A 10,000-nucleotide genomic window follows, 5' to 3' on the forward strand; every position below is an offset into this window, starting at 1 on the left:
TTGCTTCGCTGTCGAACTTCTCAATTCCAGAGGTCTTTTATTCCTCACACCATTGGGCTGTGGAAGAACAGCCTTCCAGAGGAAGTCGTGCAATTGGAACTTCAGAAGTTTAAGCGAAGATGTAATGCATTGCCACCCTAATACTATTCTCTTTGTATTTAGACACATTTTTATCCCCCCTTTTTTCTTTTGTCTTATTGAATAAGAGGGATCTCTTCGTTCTGTATTTCCTTTTACCTCCTTTTAGTTCTTTCTAATGAACACAATATTCTTTGGAAGCTTGTATTTCAAGTCAATGGTTCGTGTAGGCAGGTTTCATCTTCTAACTAATAATAATCATCATTCGCGTTTTCATTTTACTGGAGTTCAGCCTCATATCCCACCAGCTACACCATTGAGACTAAGAGCAGCTTTATCTCTCATAAGTGGAGACTTTACTACCCCACAAGTGTTGCATCATCGTCATACTGAACAATCTTGTGTTCCAGACCAACAACAATATCACTTGTTTACACTAATAGTAACAGTTGACCTTGAGCACTACCTTGTGGAACTCCAGACACCGTAGGTCTTGGTTCACTAAGACTCATCCACAGGAACTCGTTGCTGCCTACCCATAAGGAAATCTTGAAGTTATCCTAACCATACCCACCTGCTTCAATTTTCAGAAGTTTTTGAATAAGTGCCTTGTGATTTACTAAATGGAAAGCAGCAATAAATCTATTTGAATTACTCTAACTGAAAACCTATATCAGTGTTCTTTTGGAAATGGCATGTCAAATCTAAAAGAGCATTGTTGTACCTAACTACTTCCTGTATGCATATTGACTATCTGGTAAATCCTTTTTATTCCACATACTTACATAGTGGCCTAAAAATAGTAAGTTTTTCTGTAACTTTGGAGAAGGTGGCGTGTAATTATTGTATACAGTCTGCAGATACTCCATGCTTTGGAACAGTCCCTCTATTACTAAGCTCAATGTCTAGAATATTTCGTCGACTAAATATCAATAGAATCTACTAATGTTGGGATACAGCACTCTTGGAAACTTCTTAAAAACCAAGAGAAGACCAGCTATTAAGATTCTCAAGAGTTTTTTAACATCCCTGGAGCAAAATGCAAATTTTGTAAGAATAGGTTTAGGATGACAAGTATCAGGGAAGGTGATATCCTTAGCTGATTGCTTAGTTTCAAAAGCTCAATGAAACAATTCAGTTTCTTCCTTAGGGCCAGTAACCGATTTATTGGTGGAATGGAAGACAATCCTGACCCAAAGATGGATTATATTTATATAATATGCAGGTATTGTTGTGCTAAACTAAATCAGTTGTGGACGACATATCAGTGTTGGCTGACGTTTTTAAAACTCCTTGGAAATCTCATGATATGCCTGCAAATGATCAGTCTTGATAAGCAAATGATTATCAAGTGGAAAAATGATTGCAGGTTGATGAGAAAAATAAACTCTTGCGAAGCCTAGCTAACTATTGTCAACTTTGTTGAAGGAATGGTAGTAGTATTCTTCTCCATTGCTGAATAAGGGACAGTAATTGTCTGCTGTTGAAGGATTGTCAGTAGTTCCCTTCATTGCTGAATGAGAGGCAGTAATTGTCTTTCGTGTTGAAGGATTGTTAGTAGTCACCATCATTGCTGACTGAGGGAAAGTAGTTATCTCTGTCGTTGAGAGAGTGGTAACAGTCGTCTTCATTACTGAATGAAGGAGAGTAACTGTCTGCATTGTTGAAGGAGTAGTAGTAATTGTCTCTTTTGTTGAAGGAAGAAGTGTTGATAGTTGTCTCTGATGACAAGGAGTGGTAGTCACTGTCTCCAGTATTCAAGGAATGGCAGGTTTCTTCGTTGTTTGCAGAGTCAAGACCACTGAGCTCTCCTAGGCCTAGCCCGAAGGATTAGTTTTTTATTTACGTGGCTGGGAACCAATTGGTTACTTAGCAATGGGACCTACAGCTTATTGTGGGATCCAAACCACATTATATCGAGAAATGACTTTCTAATCACCAGAAACAAATTCCTCTGGTTCCACATTAGCGGCAGCAGGGAGCGAACTTGGTCTACCAGATTGATAGGTGAGTATGCAACCCACTAGCCCGATGAGGAACTTGTTTGAGGAGTAGTAGTTGTTTTTTCTGTTGCAGAAGGAGTGTTAGTCACCCTCCAATGTTGCAGGGGTGGTATGATATATGTGGCTATATAATTTAGAGGATCAGAAAGGAATGGAAGCATACTGATTTCTATCGATCACCAACCAAATGAAATTAACTGGTAAATACTTAGATGAAAACATCTTTCTAATTGCCTTCAGTAGAGATTCAGTTAGTCTTCGAAAAGATTAACAAGTTTGTCTTCTTTATGTGTGAACAGTCGTCGGTTTTTGTTTGTGTAGTGAAAAGAAAAATTGACCAAGATGGTGATTTGCCCACATAATATCCCAAGATGGGTGATTCAGCCCTTATGGACTTCATGATGATGTTTTCTTGGGTCTTATATCTTCCTATATTAGCCTCTATGAACTGTTAAAAAAATTGTACCTATTGATAATATGGAGGAGTTAGATGGTAGTTTAAATTTGACGACGTCTCCGAGGGTTGCGTGAAAGAGAGAGAGAGAGAGAGAGAGAGAGAGAGAGAGCAAAATTGGTGGAGGGATAAATGGGAGTGATATGATGATTGACGGGCGTAATGCTAAGGTCACACATTCACATATCAAGGCATGCACGCCTACGCATGAGCGGAAATTGGTAGTTGGCAACAGCTTACGTCAGTAAACCGTAAATGTGACGTAAAACATACGTAAAATCGTAGATGTACGGTGATGGGTCGTCCGGGCTCTAAGCTCCGCCCACTAGGGTGCCGTAGCCCACTCCAGTATTGAAATGTTCAAAACAAGTCGTGGGTGGTCACGCCAAATGTCACCTGACGTAGCTCCAGGCATTGCACATGGGAACCACGGTGACTACTGCAGGGTAGGCTCTAGGGTCACCTGCATAGATCGCCTTCGTTGTTTTCTATCCGCAGCGAAGCACGTGGGCCTCCTAATTGCGCTGTAGCCTACGGGGAAACCGATTCGCACATTTACACCCTGTGCGACATGGCAATGCTGTAGCGTGTTATAAAAGGTCAGGTTGGCGCCCTCCCCAACAAGGGAAAGGCCTGTGCCAACAAGAAGTGTTGGCTCAATACAACAACAACAACAACAACAACCCTCAGGTCAGCTGTTGCTTCTGTCTCCCGAGACCAGCAGTTTCCTCAAAGTACTCTCCACAACGCCCTTCAAGATACCAAACCTCCTAAAACGACCAAGGAAGGAACCATCAACGTCACATCTTCTTGCAGGACCTTCTTTCAGCCCTGGAGAAGACTCCTACAGCCACTCCTGCAGACACTCAGGTCGAGGAAATGTCATCTTCCACCTACAGGAGTCGGAGTTGGATGAGATACAGAGTGATGACAGCGACACGGAAGACGACTGACGGACAGGGAGAAGTGGATATTGAACATATTCCACTTCCTCAAGCCCCACATCATCCGTCAGAAGAAGCCCAAGATGTTGGGACTGCCAATGGTATGTATATTATAATGTCTGACTTAATTTTTTTTATTTGTTGAAAATATATACAATATTTTACAGTATATGCAGAATTCTACCAAAGTGAATTTACAACCTGGATTTTCAGAATGCAATATTTTTACATTCTCTCATACATGTTCCATCACTTTACAGTCTGCTCTGGTTACAGGCCAGCCATTTTGTACCCTACAACCCCACAATGGTGGGCGTGGTAACGACATGAAGTTGACGTACATAGAACATTATACTATCGGCGTAAGTTCCAGGTAAACATCCGACCTTGCTTTCTTTGCACGTACCATTGCGGCACAATTTACGGTGCTGGCTTTACGTCCGTTAGCCCGTGTCCTGTTTACCAGCTGTTCAAGGTCATTTCACCGCAATGATGCCCACGATCCACATACGTGGGCATACACCGTCGTGTGTGACCCCAGCATAAGTGTGTGGGTATTGTCTGTTGTGGCGATCGCCAAAGAAGTCAGTGGCGAGAGTCTGTTACGGAGAGTCGTGATAATCATAGAGTTGGTTTGGCAGTTGTCTTATCCATTGATGGTCAGTTGATATTGTGTGATTTGATTGATTTTGATATTGCCAAGTTGTTGTCCGTGTGTCTGTCTGGTTGTGGTGAAGTTGAAGAGGTTGGTTGTGCATTTTGGTGTCTGTGAGTTGGCAGTTGGGAACAGTGTGTGTGGTTTGTTCTGCTAGGTTGAGTTGTGTATGGTTGTCGTGTTGTTTCGAGCTGTTGGTGTTCGTCTGTGCAGTGATTTGTTGTGTTGTTAAGTTGTATGGTTGTAGTTCTCCGTTGGTTGTTTTGTGTTGTGATTCTCGGAGGTGATTGTGTCTCGATTAACCTAGCCTATATTTAGCAGACAGCACAGCGCCTAGCCCTGAGGTCAGCCATTGATGGTGAGTACATGAATGGGAGAGTTTTGTTTGTTTTCCTTGCTGGACCAACTGTCCTGCACTTAAAGTAACATACAGGGGAAAGTGTGGCTGTGGGAAAATTTGTCAGCTGGTACAATTAAAGTAACTGTGGGGATCTTGCTTGCTTTGTTGCTTTGTGTGGGATCCCGCCACAATAATTAAGTCAGAGGATTGCCACAGTCAGATCTTACAAATCTTGTGTTTCGGAGAATTATTGCAGGTATTGAGCCAACAAATAATCTGGTAAAATTCATAATAATCACATTGTATTTTTCACCTTATGGTCAAATGGTGTTTACCAAGTTGTGCAGTCTTAAGAAATTTATACCTAAAAATCAATTAAAAGATGATTAATGTGAAGGGGATTAAAATGACCAAAATTTAATGTTGCCTTCACCACCAAACTGATTTTTTGCCAGTTCCTAATGTGTAACTTTTATCATTTATGATTTTTTTAACATCATGTAATACTCTACCGAAGAATTTCAGATTCCCATAAGGTTTCCTTATATAGAACATTAAACATCACTCCCCTCCCCAGTTCTATTTGGGCAAACAACCAGTGTGTCATGCAGCTATTAATTCAGAACATTTTGCTTAACAATGATCAGCAGTGACAATCTCAGAGGTAATGTCACCGTTATTGATATAATTTTCAGTGGGGCACTGATTGCCACTGAAGAGAAACTTTTGTGACTAGTAGAGTTTGCCTATCCAAACGGAAACATCATCGAGTTTTGACTACATCAGTGTTTGATAATCAGCATAGTGACTGGCTCAGTTTCCTCTTGGGAGGAGGTCTTTGTATTTTGTGATGCACTTAGCATATCTGAAAATATATTTATAATGAATATTTTGTTACCTATTGTGGGGTGACATAAATGAAATGGTGTTGCCATTTGCATCTTCTAAAACAAACACTAGCTAGCTACCTATAGTTTTAATTCCAGATCTAACAGATATACTGCCTGGCATCTTCAAGCAAACGATTCCTGTGGCAAGATTACAAAGGAATTACCTAGATATGTTTTTCTCCACCAGTTAGTTAACTGCTATAAGCAATATTTAGGTAAATTTGGAATCCAATTGGTTTCTTGCTGTAGGGCCATTTTGAAAATGAGACAGTCATTGTTTAGAGAAACTTGAAAACCACATGACCCCAGTAGTACCACTCTTCCTATGTTACATGTACTACAGTTTATTGAAAGTTTATTCAAGGTCAGTGAGTAACAGAGGCAAAGCATCACAGAAATGTCCAGTGCTCAACCCTGCCTCTCCAGCCACGTCAGGCTTGGGCAAGTAAGACATAGTGACTGGTGGCTTAGTAGATAGACCTATGCACTCCCATGAAACACCCTGGCTCACAGGGACCACATGATGGTGTGCTGGTGAAAATACTATATTTGATCTTAGGTATCAATCTTCGGTTTACTGATGCTTTCCATTATCAAATTACTAGTTTCAGAGCCAGACATGGAGAGCTGCTTGTTCTGACTTTCACCAGTGTTGAAAGTGCAAACCATTTGTATGAACTTGGCCTGAAGAAAAGACCAAATATATAACATAGGTAATATATTTAGGCTTCAAAATTGCCTCTTTTGCATATATAAAAATAAATTCCGACAACTTGCTCTATACTTTATCTAAGCATAAGTCCTCATTACTTCCTGTTACATAGAATAATTTTGAGTTCCTCAGTGTGGGCACCAATCAAAGCTTAGCAACCAAAGTAGATAATCTATGCATGCATGAAAATCCTTATTTATCAAGAACACAATAGTGGTTATAAGAATCGTTAACATTCTTTCAGTTGATTTAAGTTACCTATGATTAAGACAATATGTAACTCAAGATTTAGCTCTAGAGCCAAAGAGAAGAAAGATTACATATCCCGTCAATCATTAAAGTATCTTAGATTCATTGGAAAGACATTTACCTGCAGCAGATGAGTGATGATATGCAAATGGTTGCCGAACTGACAAAACAAACTCTTATACAGACTCACCAGTTGCTGTGTTAGTTGTTGGAGGAGTTGGTGCTACAGAAATGGTTGTTGCCAAACAGGTGCTGGCTGTAGTTGTCGCTGATGTTGTAGCTGTAGTGGTGGTTACTTCACTTGTAGTGGAACTAGTTGTAGCTGTAGTTGTGGTTCCCTCACTTGTAGTGGAACTAGTTGTTTCTGTGTCATTGGTAACAGTAGCTATTTCAGTTTGAAGATAATGAAGGATTAATAACATTATCAAATTTATTTTGGAAAATAATCATACCAAGATGTATTGGAAGATCTGGACGAATTTTAAAATATGAAGAAGGAAACTCGCGGACTAACGACAAAAGGAAACCAATAGAAATTTGCTTATAAGGAAACATGTCACCTTTTTTTTTTACCAGACTCTCATGAAAAGCAAACTCACTCTCTTCGAAATTGGCCATGATCCATTGCAAATCAGTTAGTTTTATGAACGATTGGAAGCATTCTCCTAAATGTTATAAAGGGTGTTCATAAAGTCCCAGTACCATTCTGAGCAATAAATACTTGTAATGGTACTGGGACTTTATGGACACCCTGTATAATTCATGTAAAAGTGATTGGAATTAGATATCCTTTTTGAATAAACAACTTTAATATCTTGTATAGAATAATGAGGTATAGTTAGTGAATGTTCACTGAATAAAAAATAAAAGAATGATAAAGGGTTGCAGAAAGAGGGACACTTGAATGATTAAAATATAAGGGAATATAAAATTTAGCAAAACAGGCACCAGTTTAGGGACAAGGTTCCCGGCACGTGCCCCGAACTGCTCTTTGGAAAGAAACTTAGGAAGCAGGGAGACAGTTGAGCAATTGGAGACTATCTAACATTCATATATGTATATAATTTTATATGTTTAGAAAGCCACTTATAATTTTGTAAAATATATCTGGCGATGTAACTGCATTCTTAGGATAATGTATTATTAAAGCGTTAACATCAAATAAAACAGCTTTTAAATCGATAAAGGTTCTTTTTAAAAAGTTTAGTTTCATCCATTTTGTATCATCAGGAAGTGGACAAGAATACCGGACTTTCCAACGACGAAGAGTATCACTGGAACGTCATAATCCGTCACTGCATGGCGTCTGTTAACTTCAAACCCGAAAAGTAAAGTCTTGTCCACCTTCCCGGGTTCAGCATAGTGCAGAGAGAACATTTGGTCTAAACCCTCTTTCTGAATAAGGTAATTGATTCAAACCAAGAGTAATGTCTGATATTCATTCAACAAGAAATGCGAAATTTATTCTGAATGTCATCTGGACAATAATACATTGCTGATTTCTGCATTAGAAATGCAAACAATCCTTGTATTTACCCCTGAAGAAAAGACTCTTGTTATGGACTATCCTGAGGTTTCAAAACAAATTCTGGCCTATTTTGTATACATGAGATTTAAGCTCATTTACGTGTGTACATTGTCTAAGTGTAAATTCGCGCTATTTTGTTTTAATTAACGGAATTTATTTTGAGAATCGATTATCTGGCGTTAGTGCTAAGAATAATTCTTGTATCAGTATAGTCATCAAGTAGTGCTTCATTACTAAATATTATTACAAAGGTAACCATACTATCATTAGACTTTATTTGTCTGTGGTGAAGACAATATCTTGGTCAGGATTTAGCTGAGGAGAAAGAAGAGATTTTTTTTCTGTCAATCACTGAAGTGTCCGAGATTCATTTGACAGAAATTAATATTTATCAGTAAATTATTGCCGAAATGACACAACACTTATCAGAACTCACCAGTTGTGACATTTGTTGAAAGAGTGCTTGAAGTTGCTTGGTAATTTCTTCTATTTTATCTTTATTTTGAGTCCAGATTCTCTAGATTTAATTGTCAAGAGTAATTTGTTTTCCGTTACAGGATTCAGCGCACATGTTATTTGTCAAAGCAAATAAATCATGAGTGTATTACAATGCTCATTTATTTTTTATTTAAAGAACCCCATTATGTAATAGAGATTTTAACATATTTCCAGCTGATTTAGCTTATGTGTGATGGTGTGATGAGGACAGTGCATAGTATATAGCTCCAGAGAAAAGGGGAAAAATAGTATTTTCCCTGTCAATCACAGATGGATCACTGTCGATAAGCAAATGGTTGCAGAAATGACAAACGAAACTTATGCTAAGACTCAAAACTCACCAGTTGTTGAAGGAGTGGTTGTAGTGGTTTGTGTTGTTGTTACAGGAGTGGTAGTGGCCACGAAGGAACTGGTTGTAGTAGAACCAGGTGTACTTGTAGTTGTGGCTACCTCACTTATAGTGGAACTGCTTGCCTCCGTGTTAGTGGTATTTGTGGCTATTTGAGTTTGAAGATATTGAAGGAAAGAAAATATATATTATCAAGTTTTGTCTAGAAAATAATCGTTCTGTTACATATTTCAAAATCAGGACAGAGTGAAAAACTTGACGAAATTAACAAAGGTAAACTTGCAGAAGCCTATCCAATATTATATGCATGTATATATAATATAATATATTAATATTATATATTATATATATATATTATATGGTGAAAAGTGAAGGCAGTTCTATCAACCAGTAGACATCAGTCGATGCAAGGTGAAGGACAATCCTTTATTCCCATTATATGTACTTTTATTGTCGCGACGTTTCATAAAAGTCCCATTATCAAGCTAAAAAAAATAAAACAAAAGTTAAAATCACAAACTCGGAATACATATTAAAAGTTAAAAAGCTTACAAATATAAAAAACAAGTACAAGAGTAGGAAGGAGTCAATACCATAAGGTGCTGAAATCACAGACCAAGTGACAATTCGGGCCGGGTCAGCTTGGAACTCACAAGAGATACAGAGGTGTTGAGGAAGACTGGGTGTTTAACTGTGGAACGAGTTGTTTAATGTAAAGTGATTCTAAAATAGCTAAATTCTGTTCGTGAGGGGATTGGCCTATAATTTTAAAATCTTTGTAATTCATGTCATGTTTACATTTCTTTGTATGCTCGCGTATACATGAAAACTCAGGATTAGTTAATTTGACACCCGTTCTATAACTAGCGCCTCGATGAGATTCTAATCTCACTTTGAGTAACCTCTGTGTGGAGCCGACGTACTTCCCTAGATTATATCTAGGGCAATTAAATAGATATACGACTCCTGAGGTCATCAGTGGATTGAGTTTCTCCTTGTGTTTAAACAAAGATCTAATATTCATTGGGTTGCAAGGTATTAGTCTTAATTCAATTACAGGAAAAAACTTTCTATTAACATTTTCAATTCAAAGTAGAAATTTTTGTTATGAATAAATGGGACACTTGCAAACAATAGTAATTTTGGCACTGTTGGTATTTTAATTTTAGGATGGAAGATATTGTTCCTCGAAACTTTTTTATGAACACCTGTGCAAATTCCTGAACAATATCTTCCATGCTAAAATTAAAATACCAACAGTGCCAAAATTACCTACCTAACTGACCGTTTATGTTGTATT

At 38.2% G+C, this 10,000-nt stretch overlaps 2 protein-coding genes across 5 annotated transcripts in view; one reads left to right on the forward strand and one right to left on the reverse strand.

Moving 5' to 3' along the window:
• LOC135199557 (uncharacterized) overlaps positions 1–10,000 on the forward strand; it is a 389,950-nt gene that overhangs the window by 297,681 nt on the left and 82,269 nt on the right. The gene's annotated exons all lie outside the window — the stretch shown is intronic.
• The window catches only part of LOC135198942 (uncharacterized), a 55,857-nt gene that overhangs the window by 31,191 nt on the left and 14,666 nt on the right, over positions 1–10,000 (reverse strand). Inside the window, exons 5-6 of the mRNA XM_064226861.1 lie at positions 8,693–8,848; positions 6,516–6,710 (exon numbers count right to left, since the gene is read on the reverse strand). Of these exons, the coding sequence (XP_064082931.1) occupies positions 6,516–6,710; positions 8,693–8,848 (351 nt within the window). The remainder of the gene's footprint in view (positions 1–6,515; positions 6,711–8,692; positions 8,849–10,000) is intronic.

Source organism: Macrobrachium nipponense, chromosome 25 (genome assembly GCF_015104395.2).
Source record: "Macrobrachium nipponense isolate FS-2020 chromosome 25, ASM1510439v2, whole genome shotgun sequence".
Lineage (NCBI taxonomy): Eukaryota > Metazoa > Arthropoda > Malacostraca > Decapoda > Palaemonidae > Macrobrachium > Macrobrachium nipponense.